Source organism: Trachurus trachurus (assembly GCF_905171665.1).
Source record: "Trachurus trachurus genome assembly, chromosome: 2".
NCBI classification, from domain to species: domain Eukaryota; kingdom Metazoa; phylum Chordata; class Actinopteri; order Carangiformes; family Carangidae; genus Trachurus; species Trachurus trachurus.
The window spans coordinates 14017292-14043456 of NC_139914.1; the positions used below are offsets into that span (position 1 = coordinate 14017292).

The following is a 26165-nucleotide window of genomic DNA, read 5'->3' on the forward strand; positions in this document are numbered from 1 at the left end:
GTATTCATAAGATTGACATAACAGCTGTCATAACCATCAATGAATACTTATGAGAGCTGTGGTTAAGTGTCATTCGGTAAGTTATGTCACTTTTGATGCAAAGTTGACATTATTTGAGATGTTTTTGTTATGAGAACTTGACATAATTTTTAAAATTTGTCCATTAGGTCTGCTATGACAGTTTAAATTGTCTTTATGTCAAGTTGTCAGAACAAAAACATCTCAAACAATGTCAACTTTGCATCAAAAGTGACATAACTTACCGAATGACACTTAACGACAGCTGTCAGAAGTATTCATTGATGTTTATGACAGTGTTATGTCATGGTTATGACAGTTTTATGTCAATCTTATGAACACCTATTCAAGTAAAGTGTTACCGAAAATGTTTAACTTTTTTGACTCAGAAAATCACTGTATTTTGATAATGACCCCTAAAATAATCCATAAATAATCAATAACACAGAAAAAGATGCTATTTTGCATTTTGAATATTTTATGCTAATGAGGTATTTGGCTAACAAAATAAATGCAAAGATTTTATTAAGGGTGATATTACAAGGTTAAACTACTTGTAGTGTAATGTAACATATAGAGTTTTTATATAATGCCTATGTGTGCGCTCATGTTGCAGTGCAGTGCAGAACTCCACATTCTATCTCACTGACAGCTCAGGTAACTGTGTAATCCACACAAATAACAAGCTGTTTTATATACAGAGTGAAAGACACATTTCACATCGTATAATACATCACATTCTGAGTTTCCTATGATTGACTGACTGACTCGCTGTGTAAAAGGATCATGTGCTTCACTCAGACACGTCGCCGCGGTCGCTCCCAACAGAGTCGTTGGTTGGTGAAAGGAAGATAGAAGACAACGGCGGTAATAAAACACCGGCCGTTATTACAGCGGCTGATGCACGATGTGGAACGTTAACAAGCGTTGGTACGTGTCACACACACATATGAGCGCTGCTCCGGGTGGAACGCGTGTGCGGACGCGTCATGCATGCGTCTTGTGTATCCTGCGTGCAGCGGCGAGTGAATAAGCGACAGTGACAGATTGCCCCGACAACATATCTTCCAAATGATCCCCGAGCCTGGGGCAACTCCAGCAAAGGGACGTGTAACATTTCATCATCTCTGCTGTGGAGAGCGGAAATAAAAGGCGGCGTTGATGATGGAGTGACCCTCGCGAGCGACGGAGTGTGTGTGTTTGTCTTGGCGTTGTTGGACGCAAAAGGTCACGGTTCAAGGTCAACTGACTCTGAGGACTTTGTCTTCCCCCTCCCCTTCCCCACAAGGCCGAGTCGGTAATGATGACTGGGTAAGCAAGGAAACAGAGAGATGAATGATGGATAAATGCTGCAAATGTTATGGAAGTCAGACCGTTTTATTACCACGGTGACCAGTGTACAGCTTACTAGAGGGATGGCAGAAAGAAAATAAAAAACAGTGAAGGGTTTGTTCCCATGATGCACAAACCCTTGTCTCCGATCCAACAGGTAAATCCTCTGCAGCCCAAAGTATCCGAAGATTTATGGATTCCACCTTAAAATGTATTGGGTTTCAGCTTAGTTCAATACTTAAAGGGATAGTTCAACATTTTGGCAAAATGGCTCTGTCATAATCCCTATAGTTTTAGGAGTAGATTCGTTACCTTTATTTGTCGGTGCAAGCTATTTTTAGAACGGCGGAGCAGAGCCGTGAGCTGCTCAGAGCTACGCTACGGAGGCTCATTATGGGATTTCTTGGTTTCTCTCATCAAATACACAATCCAACAACTCCAAAACGCTCTGGTGGACAAGTTGTGAGCTGCACATTCACCACGCTATGAGATAATAACACAACGTTACCAGACAGAGTTGTTTTAGAGGCAAATGCAGAGACTGTTGATGAAAAACTGGCCCATCAGCGGTTTTGCATGAACTTCCCTCTAAAACAACTCTGTGTGGTAACGTTGTGTTATTATCTCATAGCGTGGTGAATGTGCAGGTCACAACTTGTCCACCAGAGCGTTGTGGAGTTGTTGGATTGTGTATTTGATAAGTTTGATGAGGGAAACCAAGAAATCCCATAATGAGCCTCCGTAGCGTAGCTCTGAGCAGCTCACGGCTCTGCTCCGCCATTCTAAAAATAACTTGCACCGACAATTAAAGGTAACCAACCTACTGCTATGACTATAGGGATTATGGCAATATTTGCTATTTGAATATCACAGAACTGGTCAGAATAATGACAGCTGCACCGGTCTGAAACTTGCAAAGGCTTGCATCAGTCTTTGCGTTGAGTGTAGGATGCAGATGTGTTGCACTTTATTGTGGTTTTCCTCCAAAATTTCTTCAGAAGAAAACTCAAAGATCTGAATACCGTAGTTGCTTTGTTTGCAACAACCCTCTGTCGTTCATCAACAGCTGCTTTTTGCGCATTTCCTTGCAGAGAGACAGCAAATCCCGTCTCCATCTCACCCTCATTTTGATCTAATGTAGCAGGGAGCTTCGATTTTGCAGCCGTCCCTGAACATGACTCTGCTCCTGACTCTGACCTTTCGTCTTCATCATCTGTGATGGGTTCTGTCTCCGATGGCATTAGACCCCCCTTACTGCTAGATGATCTGATCCAGGGATAGAAGATTGCTGCTTGTCTGGGCTGCCTCCTTTCTGTCTGTTTTCTTACCTTGTGCTTTCTTGACATTATGCTGCCATTGGTAAATGAGCAAAATCAATCCTATGGCTAATAATTAAGGTTTATCTCTAAAAAATACTAACAGAGGGATATGATATTTATTTGGCAAAGACTTCCTTGCTGCCACGCCAAACTGTAACGGTCAGCAGCCAAGCTATACGGCTACTTTTCTGAAGCCAAATTTTAATGGGGATTTATCATTTGGCAATGTTTTCATAATATTTAACATAAATGCATGGTATACATTACTGTAAGTGTTGTAATGTAGGCCTAATTTATATGAGGGTAGTTAAACTATATATTCAACTCAAGTAGCTCTATGTCTGATTGAGACTAGTGTGTAGTAAATTTGCCGTGTCTGGTACTAAAATAGATCTCCAAAATAAAAGTATCCATGTGCTTCATTTTTAGCTGTTGTACTCTAAAAAGTTCTAGCAGGAAGTTTTTAAGTGCTTTGCTTGGATATAACCCTTACAATTAACCATATCATGCATGTTTTTTTGTTTCAGTTGCCTGAAAAAGGAATTCATCTCCAATTCACTTGTTGGTATTGACCAGATTAGCTTGCTGCTTGAGCTAATTAGGGCCACGGGGCAATCGCACCGAGCACTGGCCCCTACAGCTATGAAATACCTGCAGGGTCCAGTGCTCGGGGCGAAGTTGATTGAGAATTAACATCATGGGCCAAATGTGTTACATTTATATCCACACACTAAAAAATGTTGGGTTATTTCTGTAACCCAATTTCTGAGTTATTGGTGTTGAGTTAAATTTTTGGGTTATTTTTCCAGAGTGTAAACCATTTTCAGGGTTATAGGCTATGAATTTAACCCAATTCCTGGGTTGTTCAAGTAATGTGGTTATTTTTCAGTGAAACAGTTGAATATTCAACCCAAAAGTTGGGTCAAAAAGAATAACCCAACCTGTTGGGTTAAAAATAACCCAAAAAAGGGGTTCGTCCTTATCTGAACCAGCAGTTGGGTTAAAATTGGGTTATTTTTTAACCCAACTGTTTTTAGTGTGCAGATAAGAAAAAGAAATCTGGAAAAATAAAAAAACTTCAACAAAAAAAGGGTTTTTATGTGCACGTGCCTGACTTGAAAGACGTGAAATTCCTTCTATCGTGTCCGTTACTGTACTTTACATATATGTCTGAAGGGAGTAGTCATTAATGTTTGCACTTTGATCATCGATGAAAGCTCTGTCTTGATGCAACGGGCCTCTGCATTACTATGTATGATATTAGTCCGGAAAAACTGAAATTACTGTTAGATTATAGCTCATTACTTTTCACAACCAAAGTTTATCAATCAGAGGAATTGTGTGAAGTTAAATCTGCATGTTGTGCGGAGTCGACTGGTGTGACTTTCAGCTTAAAAGGTTCTTTGTTGGAAACTGGTGTGAGGGAAACGGCGCCTGACGTGTTTACTGACTGACACAATGCAATCACAACAGAGGCAGCTATTACTGAGCACATTTTCATTAGGAGATAACGCTGTGCTGTGTGTAAAGAGATTGCAATTGGCTCAAAGAAAAGCCTGTGGACAGCCCAAGGACTTAATCAAAAAAAAATCACCATTGAGCGAAAATGAGTGTCTGGAAATCTCATAGCCACCCTGCCTCCCTTTGCTGTGCTTGTGATCTAAGGAGGACCCTGCAGCAGGCTTAACCCACACATTTGAAGTCTGGGGTGATAAAGCATCCAGCCAGGAAAATACAAACAGGGAGAAGGGACGGAGCTGTGTATCCGGCTGCAAGTTGAGCAAGTTATACGCTACGCTAGATAAGACGAATGCAGACGGCTGCAGAGTGTGGGCTAAGTGGTTTTAAATCAACTTGGCCATCGCTGCACTTTAAACCATTCACCAACCCACAATATTTTGTCAAATATTTATCCCAGCGAGCTAAACTAACCACTTTGAATATTCTAGAGACCAGATAAGATGTATAAAGAGAACCTCTCGGCTTGAATACCTTCTGAAACCTCCTGGGAGGTGTTGTCGAGTGTCTTTTCAAACCCTTTTAAGGCACCTTGCATCATTTTCAAAGCCTCGCTCCGTCACAACAGATGCATCAGTGCTACGAGTGGCCCTGGCCCTGTGGCACAATCAAGCATCAAACCGGAGAGGAAAAGAAAAAAAGGAAAGGAAAGGAAAGGGAAGAAATGATAAATGGACGATTGGTCTGACTGCACCTTTTTCCCCTTCTCGTTTTGGATCAGAGTGCTGATTCTTTATTATGTGAACCCTTGTAAACCCCTGACGGTTTCCGAGGGATGAAAGCCAATAAAAGCGCGGGAGTGGGGCCGCTCCTGAATTATAGTTGCCGTGTTGTTGCAGCATCATTATCCGCACATCCAAAAGTTCCTGTGGTCAAAAGGGAATTCACCGACTCCATCCAGCCAGTGTGAGAACCTCCGCTTACCATTCCTCACTCCTCTCTTTTACTTCACTGCTCCTGTACTTAACAATAAATGAGGTCAAAACTCTTCATCTTTCATTCAAATTAAACTAGCTGGAGAATCACTTGTTACTTTACAAATGATTCCAAACCTTCTAAACCTGGCCATTGTTGTCTATGAAGAGTTCCTTTAAAGGGATACGCCTTTTTTTTTTTTCCGTCTCTTGCCTCACTCCCGAGTCCATGACCAGCAGATAGACACCATCCTTTCGACTGTGCGTGCAGTAACAAGGGAGATAGAGCCGTATCGCCTGTAATTAGCTTAGCTCAAACGCTGGAAGTGTATAGGTAGTGTTAGCCTGCCTCCACCTAAAGTCATCAGAGAAACTCTTCAGCAACTCTAAACGGACCGATCTTCGTCTCAGAGCTGACAAAACTCTCCGGTAAGGCATCTTGAGCGGTCAAATGCCGCTAACGGGACGAGATCAGTCAAAACGGAGGGTTCAAGCAAAGATGGTTTATTTTGGTTCAAACTAGCTACATCGAGGCTAGGTTAGCTTCCTATTTCAAAGTAAAAGCACAAATTCTATCGTCATGGTTTTCTGTATGTAAAGGGCAACGGGTGTTTTATTTTGTGAAAGTAACCGGAAGTGCGTTGGTCACAACGGCTAGCTTGAGTAGCACCGAATTCGTCCGAACAAAATTGTAAACAGCTGGTATTTAGACAAATTAACGACACACTGCTGATCTAAACGGCTACTTTCTCACCTAAACATGTTGATAAAGTGATATATTTACAGAGTTTAGAGCTAAAATGAAATCAGATTCTGACTGCTGATTTCGGCTCGGGTAGGTGGAGGCTAACACTACCCATACACTTCCAGCATTTGAGCTAAGCTAATTACGGGCGATATGGCTCTATCTCCCTTGTTACTGCACGCACAGTCGAAAGGATGGTGTCTATCTGCTGGTCATGGACTCGGGAGTGAGGCAAGACATGTGAAAAAAAATGTTGGTGTATCCCTTTAACTTCACGTCTTGGTTTTCATCCCCAACACACAGAAAAGGTAGGGCCCGAATGCAATCTTTGGGTATAAATTAGCATTTAAAAAGTGACCTCAAACACTTATCTCAGTATATTTAACATTTTCAAATAAAAACCTTATTTCACAGATAAGCATTTGGGCTGGAGTGCATTTGATGAAGGTGAGGGGTGAATATGGTAAGCTTTATCAGGGTTGTAATGGGCCAATTTAATGTTCCGATGGAAAAGTTCATGTCTTAATTGTACCTGATTTGAATATCTGGATTATTAAGCTTTCCCCAGGTGTAATGTCTTGTATGATTAATGACAGGAGAAGAACTAGTTCTCCCTACCGCTCCCTCCCTATCGGTGTGAGCATGAACTAGCTCACTTTCATGTTTCATTAATCTTATTCAGGCTGCCGAGCACACCTTTGGTAAAATCTCCTGTCTCATCAACGGTGTTACTTTGGAGTTATGAAAAATGTCTCTGCTCTCCATGGAAAAGAGAACAGTGCTTTTTCTTTCACTTTTGGTCAGCTCAGACAGCGGCGTCGACACCACATTACTCACCTGTGAGGCCAGTGAACTGTGGGGTTCGCAGTGAGGGGACATAAGGCTTCCTCTGCTCTGCCTCTGGCATTCCGAATATCACATTAAATCACATCTTGTAATATATTTGCTTTGCCGCGGGGAACGTTTTCATAAAATCATTCTAACAGGACACACTTCACATTTTGCACTCCTCAGCAGTGATGTTTTAAATCCCGGATACTTGTCTGCCAGACATTACTATCAATATTCAAGCAATAAATCAACATCCCTGTGTTTGACTGGATGGTATGGATATAAACCCCCCAGAAAACGGATACAATTCAACCTTTATTCTTATATAGGTCTGCATGGCAGAGATCTGCAAACCTTGGACCCCATGAATGCACACTTACAACTGATGTAAGCTGTCACTCAAGGTTTCTCCTTACTACAACAGTTGTATCCATGACAGGGGCCGAATGAAAAAGGACAGCGAACTGATCTGTGCTGGCGGTTTCTGTCTGTTCATCAGGTAATACAAGTACAACAGTGTCCCCTCTGGATAGCTGATACTAGCTAGCTAGACTGCTATCAAGAAACAAACAGCAAAATGACATGAACTCGTACTCACACACTAAAAACAGTTGGGTTAAAAAATAACCCAATTTTAACCCAACTGCTGGTTCAGAAAAGGACAAACCCCTTTTTTGGGTTATTCTTTTTGACCCAACTTTTGGGTTGAATATTCAACTGTTTCACTGAAATTACTTGAACAACCCAGGAATTGGGTTAAATTCATAGCCTATAACCCTGAAAATGGGTTACACTCTAATAACCCAAAAATGTAACTCAACACCAATAACTCAGAAATTGGGTTACAGAAATGACCCACATTTTTTTGTGTGCAGTCGCCGTCAAACCACATGGAGATTATGAAGAAGGAAAGATGGTCTAGGAACAGCTGAAGAGCTGAAAGTCTGAAGAATAAAAACAGGCTTGGTTTTAATTTGGTCTTTTGGGTGTTTTGCCAATTTCCTTTCTTAATTCTCGTTGTGCTGAAAGGTTAACCGTCACCCCAGTCACATGTATCAGCAAGGGTCTCTCTGACCAATTCCCCTGTGCTTTCCACTAAGAAGAACCTCCTTCACCTGAGGGTACGGCCACCATGCTTCACTGGAAGTGGTTTTAGCCAATGCCAGACATGGTGTCTGAAGTTCTATCCAAAGAATGTGCTCTGAGTCCTTTTTTAATGCTGGTTGGCAAACTTGAAGTGGGCCATTGCATGCCTGAACTCAAAGAGGCTTCCATCTATTTGCTCTACCATAAAGGCCTAAATGATGAAAGACATTTAGTTTGTGAAGATGGCATCCTGGTTCCCAAGACCTCTAACAAGAAAAAACATTGGCATTTGGCATAAAAACATTGTCACTAAGGTGATACTATGTTTCGCAGAATTATCCGGTATCATTATTCTTGGGTGATAGGGTCATATCTTTTAAAAGCAAGCTAACAACTACTCCAGAGCAGCTTTTTCCTGGTTCGTGCACCTTTGGTCTCTCTGCAGCTAGGTGTATGAGACATAGCTGATGTGCTGCACTTAAGAGTTTGCAAGGGTCTCTCCAAGCCTGACCCTGCTAGCCAACTGTTTATCACCTATTTAGTCCATTCACTTGTCCTCGCTAACACAACAAATCTAAAGATGAAGGACCAGGACTGCAACTACAACTAGAGAATGCATTTCCTGAAGGAAATACGGGTGACATTGACAAGAAAACTATCTAGTAGTGGAGATCCTCTACTGCTGAGTCGCTAACACAACAAATCTATAGATGAAGCAATACAGTGCTTAAAATGATACATAGGGCGTACCAGGACTGGAACGACAACTAGAGAATGCATTTCCTGAAGGAAATACGTGTGAATGCTGAATGAGCTGAATACATTTTTGCAAGAAGGAGGCTCTATGAAATGGTTGGAAATGAATTGAAGATTACATTGACAAGAAAACTATCTAGTAGTGGAGATCCTCTACTGCTGAGTCGAGGTCTTAATGGGTGACATGCATCTGTCTACAGCCTGCTACTGCGACTCACATCTTGGTAACTAAAAATAAACTGTGCTATTTTTTGCATCTGATTTGAATTAGGGCAAGAAGAGCTGACAATTGGATGTATGTTATTACCATACAGCTGCTTCTCTTCCCTGTTTACCTCCTCTTCTCCGCCCTGCACCCTCTAGCTTTGCCTCTGTCTGCTCTTCTCTCCCTCTTTCTTCCCTCTGTCTCGTGTCTCTGCCGCTCACCCCTCCTCCTCTCCTCTGTCACGGAGCGGGAGCCAGGGAGTGACGCATCATCATTCGTTATTCCACTGAACACTCTGTCGATTCCCCCTCTGAGCCGCAGTTTCATATCTCATCAAGAAAAATGCCAGCCCTAACCGTGGCTGGCTCCAGATTAAAAAATCAGGTGTGCCGTGCCACGGGCAGACCTATTTGCAGCAAAAAGCCTTTAAAGTGAGAGGAGAGGAGCGGAGTTAGTGAGAATATATCCATCGGATGCCTTAAATTTGCCTGTTAAAATAGGCTCTAAATGTCCAAATGCAGAGTGATAAAAATGCCATCAACGCGCACCTTTTGAATAATATCTCTCTGACTGCACCTTGGGTTTTATACTACCCAGAAACCTTACAAATGGGAGATTTTATAGTCAGATTATGTATTGTCCTTTGTCCCAAGGGTTATCAAATCAATGATGGCAGCCCTGTGCAATGATAGGCATGATACATAAAAACTTAAAAGCTCCAAGGATCATAATGTATCAAGCATAACACGTTAGATATTGCCTATTTTAAGTAAAAGGTACAACTAAACACCCAACAGAAGACAAACTACTCCCACTACTACTAGAACATGCACAGGAGGTTGTTTGTAATTGTCTACTAGTTGCTTCTTTCTCTTGGCTTGGTAACCAATACAACTGTACCTGCTTATCAATGGTATTCAAGCTAGGAAGTTTGTACCATTGAACCTTTAGGGGTGACAGTTGGAGGCCTCTGCAGCAAAGGGGGCTGAGATAGTCAAAAAGATCTTGGACTTGGGAGGCATCAAGGTTACCCCAGTGACACTAACTAGCGGATTCGGTTATAGTTCTAGCCTTAAAAGGATACGCCAGCATTTTTTTTCGTGTCTTGCCCGACTCCCCAGTCCATGACGAGCAGTAAGACACCATCCTTTCGACAGTGCGTGCAGTACCGTTAATTAGTTTAGCTCAAACGCTGTAAGTGTATGGGTAGTGTTAGCCTGCCTCCTACCTGAGCTGAAATCAGCAGTCAGAAGCTGATTTTATTTTAGCTCTAAACTCTGTAAATATATCACTTTATCGACATTTCAGACATTTTTAGGTGAGAAAGTAGCCGTTTAGATCAGCAGTGTGTCGTTAATTTGTCTAAATACCAGCTGTTTACAATTTTGTTGGGACGAATTCGGCGCTACTCAAGCTAGCCGTTGTGACCAACGCACTTCCGGTTACTTTCACAAAATAAAACACCCGTTGCCCTTTACATACAGAAAACCATGACGATAGAATTTGTGTTTTTACTTTGAAATAGGAAGCTAACCTACCCTCGATGTAGCTAGCTTGAACCAAAATAAAGCGTCTTTGCTTGAACCCTCCGTTTTGACCGATCTCGTCCCGTTAGCGGCATTTGACCGCTCAAGATGCCTTACCGGAGAGTTTTGTCAGCTCTGAGACGAAGATCGGTCCGTTTAGAGTTGCTGAAGAGTTTCTCTGATGACTTTAGGTGGAGGCAGGCTAACACTACCCATACACTTCCAGTGTTTGAGCTAAGCTAATTACGGGCGATACGACTCTATCTCCCTTGTTACTGCACGCACAGTCGAAAGGATGGTGTCTATCTGCTGGTCATGGACTCGGGAGTGAGGCAAGACACGAAAAAAAAATGTTGGTGTATCCCTTTAAGAAGTACTGGAGCCATTACCATCAAAATGTCCAGTACATTCCGTACAACCAGACAGGAAGTCAAGTACATTTCCAGCGTTGGGCCTGGTCTGTTTGTAATATTTGTGCCTCCACATTGTGTTCACCAGACCATGACCTCCACTGCGTACCAGGATGGTTTGCAGCAAAATGTCAAGCAGCTGTGATTCATTCTTCATTGTGCAGCCCCCAATAGTTGGTCTACCTGAACCTGTCCCCATGCCCTGAAGGCAAAAACATGTAATGTTCTTTAAAAACTATAAATTATAAATGTCTTATCATTAATCTAGCTAGCACTTTATAGATCACAAATAAACAATTATCAGATTATAACACAATTTTAATACACTGATGAATTAATGCCCAAGACTTGGCAAGATCAAGTTCGTGCTTACTACTACAGTAATGGCAACCCATTAATAAATGATGATGGGTTTTACACTTAACAATAAGGCTCCATTTTATACCTTATGAATAATAGAAACTTATTAATAAATGGTGATGTGTTTTACACTTTAAGCAAGGCTCCCTTTTAACGGTTATAAATGGCAGGAACTCATTAATAAATAGAGAATAATCAACTCCACTATGAAAATAAGTCAATATTTTGAGATTATGAGACAAATAGTCTAAAATCTCATCTCATTGATGTATTTGTGGCAGCCACACACTGGTGGCCACCATGTTTCTATTTTCTTTTTTATCATTTATGGTCACAATGCTTGTCTGTCCTCGACTCTCTGGGAGAACCAGGGATCCCATGATTGAAGATTACTGGAGTTGACACAAGTATTATTGAACTTCACTGTCAGTGCAACAGAAAGTAAAAAACCAATAAGAACTTTGTCAAAAGGCAAGTTCACCAAGCAGAACGATGGATTTTCATCTAGTTTGTCACAATTCTTTGGTGTTGCTTTATACGTAATATGGTGCTGGTTAAGATAACAGTTAATTATTAGGTAAAGCTAAACTGATTATCTTTGTTTAAAACACCCCAATCAATTCCTTCCTTCTTTCCACAATCCTTCCTTCCTTCCTTCCTTCCTTCCTTCCTTCCTTCCTTCCTTCCTTCCTTTCGTCCTCACTTCTTCTTCCTTCCCCTTTTGATCCAATTGACCCTTCATCTTTCTTTCTTTCCTTCTTTCCTCTCTTCTTTCCCTTTGTCCTTCCTTTGTTCCTACCTTCCTTCCCTTCGTCCTTACTTCTTCTTCCTTCCTCTTTTGATTCAATTGATAGCTTTCATGTGACGTCACGGCCCGTATGGAACGCCCCCCTGGCGGTCAAAACAATCCACTTCCCCGCTGTCCGCGGATTAGGACAAGGCAGAAAAACACACACTGCTCCCTGCTGCTTCAAAAATACCGGTGTTATGGCCCAACTGGTGTCTGATTTAACTGGTTACCGTACCGAACAACAGCTGTGCTGCACTTCCGTCCGCAGATTTGTCACAAATTCACAAATAAAGCCGCAGTTCACATGTTACTGCAGCCAATATGCGTCTGTGAGTGAACCTGTTCAGGCAATCTACAGACAGTCAGCGCCACACTACTCTCACTCTGCACAACACTGCACAGTATGACAAAGCCTGTCATGTTAAAGTTACGAACTAATGGAAAACACTCTGAAAATACGCTAAACAACACCGGTCATCGTCCTCGCCGCGCCGCGGTCGGTCCCGACCCTCGTTACCGTGTCGCTGCCGCCGCGGGCGGTGCTGTTGCCGGTGTCCGGTGGCGGGCGGTCCCGCCGGGTACCATCGCCGCCGCCGCCGCCGCCGGTTCTGCTGCTATCGGACCGCCGTCATCGTTGCCGTCGGTAGCGGTGCGTAGCAAAGCTCCGGGGGGAGGGGGGGCAGCTGGTCACCGTGCAGCCCAGCTAAGGGCTCTGGTTTGTGGGTGAGAGGAGCAGGGAGCCTGGGCTCAGTGGGCTGGAGCTCGGACTGTGGAGCTCAGCGGAGCTGCGGTACCAGGACGGTGTTCCCACACAGGAAAGTTACAGGTACATTTCTACCACTTCAATGAGTTCAGAAACATTATTTTAAGATAAAAAAAAAACTACAAAATGGGGCTTTTAATCAGAAACCAGTTGAGCCATAACACCGGAGGTATTGGTTGCAAGCGGTGGAGGATGATGGATTCTCCACCAGGTAAATGTAAACATCGCCCAACTCGAGCTTCGGCAGGGAACTGGTCATCTTAAACAGCTCGTATACAGCAGCTGGTGTTGAATATGGGCCACAAGTGCCCAAAACTTCAAAGCTGTTTTTATATCTTTCTTTCTCGGCCGCTGACAGATGATTTAAGTCATTACTCGGTTGTTTGTCCATAGAAAGTCCATTGTGGGGCCACTTTGGAATGTTGCTTTTTGACCGCCAGGTCCCTGGGAAGTGACGTCAGTGAAAGCTATCAATTGACCCTCCATCTTTCTTTCCTTCCTTTTCCCTTCCTTCTTTCCGTTCTTCCTTCCTTTTTGACCCAATCTGTACCCTCCCTCCATCTATCTTTCCTTCCTTTTTCCCTTCCTTCTTTCCTTCCATTTTTCCCTTTGTCTTTCCTGCCTTCCTTCCTTCCTTCCTTGACCCAGGTGGACAACAGGAGGGTTAAAATACCCCAATCAATTCAAATCCTGTTCCTGATGAATACCTGTGATAAAAATATTGATAGATCTTGAAGATAATGGTCTCTACTGTTTTTTTAAAAACTAAATATCCAGTACATTTTATTGCAAAGTGGTTCCACAGTGGTTTGTGGGATTTCGATGGGGTATACAGTATGTGGCAGCCCCATTTCCCACTGTCAGAGATAATTCTGAACCACTGTAACGGTGTTTAAGGCCACTTGACGTCTACAACAACAACATTAGATCTGTGTTGCCACTTATGTACTTGGGTTTTCAAGGGTCCATCAAAGGAAATGACACTACAAATGTGCTACCCTGAAAAGTTAGGTGCTTGTGATGCGATGCGATGTGATTCAGCCCATCCACTTTGGCAACAGATAACATCAGTTCCAGGATAGATAGATACAGATTATATAAGTATCTGAGCTTTATGTGTGAAAAAATATCATGGACTTTCAAAGACGGAGAGGAAAACTAGACAATTCCTGAAGAAATGTGGAATGCCCCTGCTGCTTTTTGAGTATCATCACTCATGTTTCAATCACAGCAGAGCTCATTACATCAGGTTTTGCTTGTCTTAGAGACTTATCCTAACCCTGACCTGAGTCGCTACAGTTATCCCACAAAAGGCCCTTTGAAGTTGCAAAGACCGGTCAAAATGAGCTGAAAACGAACTGAGACGTGTCCTCAACACCCACAGAAAGACAAATATCCAAAAATATACATAGACATAAATTGATCTGCAATAAAGCTACTGTTCTGCTAGAACAGAACAACCAAGATGATACCACTATTTACCCACTAGGGGGTGACATGGGACAAAAACATTCCTGTCCCATACAAAAATTGTAAAACAATGAGGTAAAATAATTTAATATCAAATAAATACTACAAAATGCAAGTCGATATACATTGCTTGACATTTGCAACGGTATGAGCCATCAGCGATTTTAAAGAAATGATCAATGATAGTTAGAAATTTGGAGATTTGACTGTTAGAGAATATTTATTTTATAAATATTTATATATTTGTGAAAACGGTAATAGCTAACAAATAAAAAACTGACCCGAAAAAGCCTCAAATCTTGTGAACCATTTAACATTTTAACCATGTTCCCATGTTACAGCACAAAAGTGCAGTGTCGCTACAAATAAATGGGATACTATGGCATTAGTTATGTTCACACCTCTCCATTCATTCTCTATGGAAACATTTTTTTAATCATTTACTTGAAATTGTTACTTGAATTGCTATGAAAAGTCATACGACACATTCTGATGTATTCTAGTGAAGATTAAAAAGAGGTAGAGAGGAATCCTTACATATATAAAGACTGTACATAGCAGTATAGCAGGGATATATTGAATGTGAGTTTTGTTCACATGTCTTGTTTGTATTAATGTTGAATCTAGTGAGTAATGTGAGTGGGCAGCTGTTTAGCAAGAAAGACTCAAATAAAAGTTACTTTTCATGTTCTTAAAAATTCTAGTTATTTCTCTTTTTTAAAAGGATCCAAGTTCCAAGGGCATGTTTCCGATTCAGACTTTGTGCGCGGCTGTCCTGAACAAAAGTGAATACAGAGGATGTGCTAGTTGAAGGCCGCTTAGAAAAAGACATGAAAAAGTCTGTGGTTTGGTTTGAGTGACAGAACAAAATGAATAAACCTATTCACAAGCAAAGACCCGCTCTGAATCCTGACAGCACAAACTGAGCAGTCTGTTTAAAAATTTAGTAAAAATGCTCATCAGCATACAAATGTGTCTTTACCACTAGTTGTTCTCAGGTGCTACCGTCAAAGCGGTATGAAGAGAGTGCAAGGATTTGTGGTGGGTGTGATAATTCTTACATTTTCTTTTTCAAACTAGATTTATCAGTATTAGAGGTATAAACTAGGATTATGTTAAACCACTGTTCTGCTAGTCATACTTGGTTTGGCAGCGCCCGGTGAACCTTTAGCACCACCGTGGTTCAGGTGCTGGCTCAATCAGTCTTTTACAGTATAACAGAAAGGAGAATTTTGTGCATTTAAAGGGATAGTTCAACATTTTGGCAAATTGGCCCATTGCCATAAGCAGTAAGTTACCTTTATTTGTCGGTGTAAGCTATTTTTAGAACGGCGGAGTAGAGCCGTGAGCTGCTCAGAGCTACGCTACAGAGGCTCATGGGATTTCTTGGTTTCCCTCATTTCCCAAACTCATCAAATACACAATCCAACAACTCCACAACGCTCTGGTGGACAAGTTGTGAGCTGCACATTCACCACGCTATGAGATAATAACACAACGTTACCACACAGAGTTGTTTTAGAGGGAAATGCAGAGACTGCTTGATGAAAAACTGTCCCTGAAGGCAACGTGCATCAGAGGTTTTACATGAATTTACCTCTAAAACAACTCTGTGTGGTAACATTGTGTTATTATCTCATAGCGTGGTGAATGTGCAGGTCACAACTTGTCCACCAGAGCGTTGTGGAGTTGTTGGATTGTGTATTTGATGAGTTTGATGAGGGAAACCAAGAAATCCCATTAGCCTCCGTAGCGTAGCTCTGAGCAGCTCACCGCTCTGCTCCGCCGTTCTAAAAATATTGCAGCAACAATTAAAGGTAACAAACCTACTGCTATGACTATAGGGATTATGGCAATGGGCCAATTTCACAAAATGTTGAGCTATCCCTTTAAGAAGACTGACCATGATTGGATACATCGGCTACTGTTGATTCGCCAACAAACAAATAGAAAATAATAATGATACTTTGGTGGTATAAGATGATAAAAACGGCACAAATTCCAACTAATTCCCACTTCTAAATGAGAATGCACATTTACATACCTATATAGCCATATTCTTGCTACAAATATCAATGATCAACTTTTGAAGCTAAAATATTTCTATAATATTGTGTGTTCTGTATTCCTGTTTGTATATCATCCTTTTATCAAACCTACCCAAACAAACTCAAAACCTCCATTAAAAAGCATACCATCTGTTTTAGTAGTACTGTATAATAAAAGCTGAATGATCAAGGTATCCATCAGTATCAGTGGTGATTCATGCATCCTGGACTTTCAGTTGCACTTAAAAGCCGCCTCATTCATTAGCATTAACCGACCATATTACTAAAATTAGAGCAGAAGCAGAGTATAACAATAACTACCGTCTCTTTTCTCCTTCCTCTCTTTGTCAACCGTTTTGAAACAGCTGAAGGATTGACGTCACCTCGTCGCTATTAGCTGTTTCACGAGCTGTTACATCGAGCATTAATTTCATCAACCTCAAGTTAAAAACAAAGACACTGAAGCTGATCGCAATTAAGAGTTAAGTAGATTTGCTAAATTTAGCATACTACCCTTTTTTTTTTTTTAACATATGATCTACAGTGCAACTGTTTTTATTAAAGTAGGTCAGGCGTCACACTGTTAGTGAGATATTTGGCAGCTATTTTCGACTGACTCAACACTGCGAAAGGCTTCCAGAGTGTCTGAAAATATATCTTAAACAGCCCGTGAACCCTGAAAACTCACCACTTTTGATCAAAGCGTGTGTCTGTCTGTCAGACCCGGCCTGTATTACTGTGAATGGAACACATTAGCCCGGAATAAAAAGCCACCGGGTGACACGCAGGCATCTGAACACCATTAAATATAGGACATAGTGTGCAGATTGTTTGACATATTGTTGACATGTATTCCCACATCTCCTCTACCTGCTGCAACAAGGCGGTTCATCTGAGCTCTGAGCTCTCTAGGGTCATATTAACTTCTAATGTTTGTCTAGTGTGTGTAACGCTAACGCTAACGTCGGAAACACATTTCAAGCACACAAGGCCATACAAATCGTTAAAGATCAAATATTTTATTCTTTTCCTGTGTTTAATATATGTGGTTTTAAAGGGATAGCTTAGCTTTTTGAAGTGGGGGGAGCAGAGACCTTTCTACTGCAGATAGTGCACTTAAAGGGATACACCAACATTTTTTTTTTTGTGTGTCTTGCCTCACTCCTGAGTCCATGACCAGCAGATAGACACCATCTTTTTGACTGTGTGTGCAGTAACAAGGGAGATAGAGCCGTATCGCCCATAATTAGCTTAGCTCAAACACTGGAAGTGTATGGGTAGTGTTAGCCTGCCTCCACTTAAAGTCATCAGGGATGACTTAGCAACTCTAAACAGACCGATCTTCGTCTCAGAGCTGACAAAACTCTCCGGTAAGGCATCTGGAGCGGTCAAATGCCGCTAACGGGACGAGATCGGTCAAAACGGAGGGTTTATTTTGGTTCAAGCTAGCTAAAAAATGTTGGCGTATCACTTTAATGGCCATTTCTACCTCATACAACCACACTTCAAAAAAAGCTGAACCTTCCCTTTAAGGATCAAACCCTATCTTCTCTTCTCTCTGGAGCTCTAGCAACAACAGGATGGCTAACAAATCAGAAGAGAGGAGGGAGCCAATTAAGAAACAGCAGATATCAGGTAAAAAAAAAAAAAAAGATAGATAGATAGATAGATAGATAGATAGATAGATAGATAGATAGATAGATAGATAGATAGATAGATAGATAGATAGATAGATAGATAGATAGATAGATAGATCTGATAGACTTTTAATTTGAAATATCGTTAAGAGATTTTGAGTTTTATTTAAAAAAGTTAAACACAAATCACAAAATAATGGAACCATTTGGAAAATAATTTAGCCGCCACAGTACCAACATTGATTCGCTGGGACCCTCTTTGTCCTGCTTTGCTTTTATTTTTTCCCTCACTCTCACAAACACACTGACACCAGCCCTGTCTGTCATAGTTGGGCTGCCCTCAAGGACCACCGGGGGATATCCCGCCACATCGATGGACCAGTGGAGTGTGAAAACATCCATGAATTTCCTCCCTTTCCTGTCAGTCTCTGCACTGGAACCCTCTGTGTGCCTGTCATTCAGGGTGCTCAGCGTGGGCAAGGCTGGATTCCCTGGCCAACCACGATATGTAATCAAACCTTAACCCCTGGCATTAGCTTATATAAGGGATTACTTAAAGGGATACACCAACATTTTTTTTTCATGTCTTGCCTCACTCCCGAGTCCATGACAAGCAGATAGACACCATCCTTTCGACTGTGCGTGCAGTAACAAGGGAGATAGAGCCGTATCGCCCGTAATTAGCTTAGCTCAAACACTGGAAGTGTATGGGTAGTGTTAGCCTGCCTCCACCTAAAGTCATCAGAGAAACTCTTCAGCAACTCTAAACGGACCGATCCGACAGAGCTGACAAAACTCTCCGGTAAGGCATCTTGAGCGGTCAAATGCCGCTAAGGGGACGAGATCGGTCAAAACGGAGGGTTCAAGCTAAGACGCTTTATTTTGGTTCAAGCTAGCTACATCGAGGGTAGGTTAGCTTCCTGTTTCAAAGTAAAAGCACAAATTCTATCGTCATGGTTTTCTGTATGTAAAGGGCAACGGGTGTTTTATTTTGTGAAAGTAACCGGAAGTGCGTTGGTCACAACGGCTAGCTTGAGTAGGCTAACACTACCCATACACTTCCAGTGTTTGAGCTAAGCTAATTACGGGCGATACGGCTCTATCTCCCTTGTTGCTGCACGCACAGTGGAAAGGATGGTGTCTATCTGCTGGTCATGGACTCGGGAGTGAGACAAGACACGAAAAAAAAATGTTGGTGTATCCCTTTAAAACTGATACTGCCTCTATTTCCCTCATTTATTTCCTTCTAATGCAGTTAGCATGCTGACAAGCTAGCTCAGAATATATTCTGAAGGTGCATCCTTACCCCTGTTAATAACCCAATACACACTGCAGTTGTTGACATTAATACAGTGTAAACCAGAAGAAGAGAAAATGTTGCAACAGTTGTATGGGAACTGAACCGCTGGTGGAGATGAGTGACAGTTTGTGGTTCACCAGAGATCTTCTCACTGTGTGTTTTTTCTCAGTGCATTAGGCAGACTGACTCCAGTTTGAAAATGCACTGACATTTAAAAAGTATAAATATAATTAAGGCTGCAAGCAGTGATGAACGGGCCCTCGAGCTCCTGCGCTTTGCAGGGTGGGGGGGGGGGGGGGGGGGGGTGAAACAGCAGCAGATCTTGGGATGCAGCACTCAAGATACCACTTCACTGCACAGCATCATAACGTTCTCATGCATCTTGAGACCGAGGTTAGAGGGGGTGTGGTCAGAATTAGTCGTAGTATTAGAGTTCCTGCCTGGGGGTAGGTACTCAGATCGGCACTGAAAAAGTCCCGGTGGGGCTTGAGATTTACTCTGTGCTGATTGGTCAGACTCAAAGCAGGATTTATTACCGGCCAAGGGACTGCGGATGCAAATTAGCAGGCTGCTAACTCCAACGCATTTACATCTGTACACCTGTACTGATTTTCATTAATGTGTATTGTACCTTTAAAAAAAAAACATGTGACGCTAAGAGAAAGCCCTGAAATAAGCGGCATTTTTAAAACCCAACGTTACTAAAAACAGAAAACCGGATGGAAAAAAGAGAGAATAAGTGCGAAATAAATACTGAAATAAATAAAATACTGAAATAAAGTCATTAAAAGACAAGAGTGGCAGTAGGCCCGGTAAAATAAAAAAAATACTTGTGGTAAATACGCGATCGCGGTATTACATGACGAATCGAGGCGGCATTTTTTTAATTTTTTTTTTACAAAGCATCTATAGCTACTGCCAGAAAAAAACAACAAGAGCAGCAAAAAAAAAAAAAAGAACGGACCGAACTGGCCGTGAACGGGCGGCCAGAAGCCCCCTGATCACACCATCACGTAACCATAGCAAACAAGTGTCTCATCAAACCTATGAACCCCGGTTGAACCCTTTGTTTTCATGTAATCAAAGTCACGATATCAAAACAAACTGGCTCTCTCACAACATGAACGCATCTTGCCCAAAGAGAGTTCTGCTTGAAAATGTCTCCTTCACTTTAAACCTGTTTTTCGCAGAATTATCCTCTCAGAATGCTGAATTTGGAGAAAACACGCTGTATTCAGATGAGGATAACTAAAAAGTGGAACATGCTACGAACTCACTTTTTTTCCGGGTGAAAGTAGAGAGTCTCCCCTTTCATTTGAGATATTCTGTGTCATTTTAGTCAAAGCACAACATATTCTGTGGCTTTTTGAAAAGTAGTAGAAATCCTTTTAGGGCTGGGACAATATGCTTTTCTCCCGATTCGATTCTTCTACGATTTCTTTGGATAGCGATTCGATTTAAAGTGCGATTCTACGATATTGCCGATTCTCTCGATTTTTAGTCTTTAGCATTTTTAACATTTATCTGCACACAAATACTGTAGGAGCCTATAAATTAACATACTCCATTATAAAGTGAACTTAAACCCTTTTCAAAACCTGGACTCTCTGTATGTAAAAAGGCGAACAAATGCACATTGCACAATATTTAAAAAAATAAATAAATTTAAAGGTGGTAAAGGTTTTAAGGATCCAATATCAGTGGCTGATGAATCGTGAGCAGGCTGACGTATAATCCGTGCGCCTGCATTATCAAATGCGGGGAAAAAAATACACACTTTCATCCCACATTTACTCAAAAATAAATTTTTGCACAAAGTTTGGGCTCCATTGTCTGATAGATGAGTTATTACACTAATTTTATGACCCAGAGTGGGCTCAAATTCAATTTTCTTTTCTGTACACCTTTAAACCTGTTTTTTTTGCAGAATTATCCTCCCAGAATGCTGAATTTGGAGAAAACACGCTGTATTCAAATGAGGATAACTAAAAAGTGGAACATGCTACGAACTCACTTTTTTTCCTGGTGAAAGCAGAGAGTCTCCCCTTTCATTTGTGTCATTTTAGTCATAGCACAACATATTCTGCGGCTTTTTGAAAAGTAGTAGAAATCCTCAAAAGTGCAGATACAGTAGCTTTCAATAGCTCCAGTGATATCAAAGTTTACAATCTTCATCTAGTTCTAGTTCTTTCAAATATTCTAATCTCTAGTACCTATCCAATAATCTCTCGTACCTATCTAATAATCTCTCGTACCGACCTTCTCTGGAGCGGCGGCCGGCTTGAATCTGGAGGCGCAGACCAGGAAGGAGTCCGGCTGAGGTTTGGAGTTCTTCACGTCGGGATCGTCGCCCAGGACGATGTGCTGGAACAGGCCGAAGAACTCCTTGTGCCGGCTCGTCTTCAGCTGGAACGTCACCCCGGCCGAGCTGGTCGCCACGGCGATGGGGACGTTGTGCTTCAGCAGGTGGCGCACCAGTTTCTCCACGCCTGGTGGAACACATGACGCTTAGAAATACATCATCTACTTTTTTTATTATATATTATTAAATGACTATATAATAGGGATGTCACGATTACTTGTTTTCACAATTAACCGTGGTATTAAACGCCACAATTAAAGGGATAGTAGAATTTTTTTAAAGTGGGGATGTATGATCTACAAATAGCCCCTAAGTACTTTAATTGCAGTAGAAGACTCTCTGCACTCCTCCCGTTAGCAACGCCAGCCCATAAGAGCCCTGCCCAGAGATTTACAACATACAGCTGTACTTAGGGGTTATTTGTAGATCATACAACCCCACTTTAAAAAAATGCTACTATCCCTTTAATTGATTGTAAAGATTCCTAAATACCGTTACTTTCACAAAGTAAAAATAAAGGTAAATGCTCAGATACTGGTCCATTTATCTAACGTAACATTGAATTGGTAGGAATTTAAATGTTAGCATGTCATTTTTAATAAAAACATAAAGCAAAACAAAACAAAAAATGATTAAAATAAACGCAAAAATTTGGTATAGATGACAATTTATGACCTGAATATTTCAAACGTTTCCCCTGGGGATTAAGAATTTGTCATACATTAATAGATACTTCAAATATTTTGTGTAAACATTGAGTAATGTAATTATATTTTGACTATATTTGATTTTACACATTCATAGTGTTGTGAAATTAATTATAATCGTGACATCCCTACTATATAAATATAGATTTAAGTTATTTTGGAAATAAAAAACGCTATTTTTGCATTTACTCAATGACTTATTGTCCATTTATCAATGTATAAATGCAGGAATAACACTTGAAAGGTGTAAAATGAATAAATACATTCAGAAATAAAGCAAGAAATGCAGAAATTCAGTCATAAATAAGTAGAAAAACAGGGACAGAATAACAAATAGCACGACAGCAGCACCGGGGAAGGCTGCTGACAAAAACAATGAGCACCTGCATAATGGCTCCTGTGCTAAGTCGACCCTGACAATCAGTGGCTGCCAAACAAATGAGTTGCTCTCAATTGTAACTCGACGGTGACATGACATTCTGAGGATGAAAAGACATCAGCTGATTGCTGCCGCTGCCGCACCTGCACAATCACCATCCATCCCTGTGTGTAACCCAAACGGACACATTTACAAAGATGCGCTTTCATTCTATGTATTGTATTGTATTGTATTGTATGGCCTGCAGAGCGTAGACACGGACAGAAGGAGCAGCACTCCTACGTGCAGGAAGAAAAGAGGACTGCAGCCCACGCAAGAGCTAATGATAGGCCACCCTCCAGTTGAGAATATAGCAGCATTTGAGTTCATGATGCATTTGTGGTTTTGAATTTGATTGCTATTTGGAGTTTAACTGAATTTTATTATAAGATTTATTATTGTTTTAATTGTTCTTGTGTTTCATTAGATCTAAACTTTGAGTTTATGCAATATCCTTTTTTTTTCCTTTGAATAATTTATATATTAAACATTTATGTTTTATTTCATCTATATATTTTTATTTCATTTCATTTTGTTTTATTTTATTTTTATTTAGTGTTTCCCCACTGCAAATTACAAATTGCCGAGTGTGTGTGTGTATTCTTATTTTTTATTTAACCTTTATTCACCCAGGTGAGCAATTAAGAACAATTTCCCATTAAATGTACTCTCTGTTTTTATTATTTTTCATCATGTAAGGCACTTTGAGCTGCTTTTTTTTTTTTTTTTGCACAAAGTTAAAAGAATACAACATAAAACACAAGTTTATGAAGTATCTCCATTTTTATTCCTTTGAATAATTTACATATTAAACATTTATGTTATATTTCATCTATATATTTTTATTTCATTTCATTTTGTTTTATTTTCTATCCACTCTCTAGTGTTTCCCCACTGCAAATTACAAATTGCCAAGTGTGTGTGTGTGTGTGTGTGTATTTTTTATTTTTTATTTAACCTTTATTTACCCAGGCGAGCAATTAAGAACAATTTCTCATTAAATGTACTCTCTGTTTTTATTATTTTTCATCATGTAAGGCATTTTGAGCTGCTTATTTTTTATTTAAGTAAAAAGAATACAACATAAAACATGATAGGTAACAATAGGACAGTGCAGGGAGAGGCAAAAAGCCACAATGCGTCCTGTATGAAAAGTGCTCCACTAATGAAGTAAAATAAACCAAAAAGAAAAAAGAAATACCTGGCAGGAGTTTGGCGGAGGGAAAGATCTTCTCCTGTATTTGTCTGGTCTCAGCGAGGAGTTCCTCAGCGGTCATGGGAAGTTCGAGAGCGTCGCGGATCACATGGGCAGCATCCAGAGCCTTCTTCCCCATCACCGAGGACTTGATGTCCCATGTGTACTGCTTCCCAAAGCGGTCGCACACCTCCTGGAAGGACACGGTGTAAAGACGCTCCGTGTCTGAAAGCAGAAAATAAAATAAATAAATACGTAAAGAAAGCACTTAGGTAAATGCCATTTAGGATTAGTCTAAAGAAAATATATATATTTGGTACATAAATCCAGACTAGCCTGCAGGGCCGTTGTATACGGGAGAAAAATGATGATAATTCTAGGATATACTGTTCCCTGTATACTATTTGTACTTGTCAACTTCTTTTGAATAAAGCTGTTGGGAAAAAAAAAAAAATTCTAGGGGCCCAGCACCCAGTAGGGCCCCACAAAAAAAACCTAGTAGTCTAATCTTTGTATGACTGAATTATTCTGCTTAGACCCTATTACTCAAGCTGCATTAGCATAAAAACAAAGTAGACTAAATAAAAAAATTATAATACATACGTAATCTAAAAAAAAAAGTTGAAAAGTCAGGGGGCAGGTGCCCACTTTAGTATTGTTTCAGGGGCCCCAGAATTCCTAGCTACGGCCCTGCTAAGCCTGCAAAGGAACAGAGGAGCTGTTCCTTTGCCAAACTACAGCCAAACTCTATTGAAAAATTAGCTAATTTAAAACATTCAGGCTTGGGAGAAAGTGTAAAATGGTTAAATATGATAATTTCCACTTCAAGTATAATTAGTAGGTGGTCATCTTTAATTCGGCATATCTGTGTCTTATCAACAAAGAAGCTCTGTCACTGAAATCTCAACTTTAAAAAGTCTGTCTTTATCACAGCCGCTTTTCCTCCTCAACAAATACGTAAAATGTTAACGTTTCTTTGTTTATTTTATTAGTGTTGAATGACGCCGAATTTTCCAGCACTTAAAAATGTTCTAAAGAGACTAACTTACATAAACAATGTTCAGTGTGCGGGTTAATTAAGTTATGAAGTAGGAATGTGTTAACTTAATTCGCCGGTTTTCTCTACGGGATTCAACAAGGGAAGCAATGAATTCGCACGCACGGACTCAAAAGTTGCCGAACGTAATTGAACATAAAACATAAAGACAGTAGGTATCAACACCTAATAACAATCCATCCATGTCGAAGAGGACATGGCTCACAGGTTTGTAGCTGCCGCTGCTGCTGCTGCACGTTGACATGTTTCACTGGCGAGTTGTTACTTCCGCGTTGGATGTTTAAACGGAAGTGGACAAATAAAAACTAACACAGACAAAACGGTGACGGTGTAAAAAGCAGATAATGTTGGCTAATGTTCCGAATAATTGCTAAAAGCATTTGAGGCTACATTGTTTGAATAATTCAATTAATACAACGCATTAGTATTGCATTAACGTATGAAGTGTGGATGTCAATGTGATTTTTGTCGTCCCAACGTGGTGGCTTGTGGGAAATGAAGTCCATACACGAGTTGCAGGTCCTTTTTTTACTTTTCCCAAACCCTGCATGAATCTCAATCTATGTTTTATTTGTATTCAATATAAAATACACGTGCATTTTTATTATTTTTTATAAAATGTTTTAAACTTTTTATTTATTTATTTTTTACCGTACCAGCTGCCAGATGATCCTGTTTCTTAAAAAAAAAAGTTCGTTTTCTAAAAGAAAAATAAAGTAAAACCTTAGCATGTGAATGTTTAATTCAATGCTTTATTAATTTTTATTGGTATAGTGACAGGTGAGCTGTAGATTACAGACAAATATCTTTATTTTAGCAGATTTCTACTCACTTTATTGATATTGCTGTGCACTGACAGCAGTTGTGTTCTAAAGCAATGCACATATTACTTAGCCAGGCTAGCGCCGCCTACTGGTTCCGGCAAATTTCATTTGCCTCAACAATGTAGTCAGGACACTAGCAATGCGTTTCGGTTTGCTCCGTCCGCCAGAGCGGACGGACCAATCAGCGAACAGACGGGTAAGTGAAGGCGATGACGTTGAACTCAAGCGCTCAAGATTAACCTATGAGCTTAACCGGTGTATAGCACACGTGACCACCAAGCAGCAGCGATTAGTTGAAGCAAATGTAAGCAACCGCCTCCCGGAAGCAAACGAATCCCTATGGCTCGTGTTCAGACGCTATATGAAATGTAATGAAGTAAGCGGCTGATGCATCAGGCTACATATTACTATCAATATTATATGGATTTTGACATTTTCACTTGGAAAAAAGAAGGTGATAGCCTACTCTGCTGTTCATGCATAGGCTAGTGCCAGTCTCACATTTCCCATGATTTCTAACAAGCTGGGGACCTTTGCACCATGTCTGGCTCATAATTAACACATGCAGTCTTTT

At 40.7% G+C, this 26165-nt stretch overlaps 1 protein-coding gene across 2 annotated transcripts in view; it reads right to left on the reverse strand.

Moving 5' to 3' along the window:
• The window catches only part of pudp (pseudouridine 5'-phosphatase), a 262995-nt gene extending 237965 nt beyond the window's left edge, over window positions 1-25030 (reverse strand). For both annotated transcript variants that reach the window (XR_014596025.1, XM_083989309.1), the window contains exons 1-3: window positions 24933-25030; window positions 23717-23935; window positions 21288-21517 (exon numbers count right to left, since the gene is read on the reverse strand). Coding sequence is in view for 1 of the 2 variants with exons in the window: in XM_083989309.1 (XP_083845435.1) it covers window positions 21288-21517; window positions 23717-23935; window positions 24933-25011 (528 nt within the window). In the remaining variant the exon portion in view is untranslated. The remainder of the gene's footprint in view (window positions 1-21287; window positions 21518-23716; window positions 23936-24932) is intronic.
• Between the last annotated feature and the right edge of the window lie 1135 nt (window positions 25031-26165).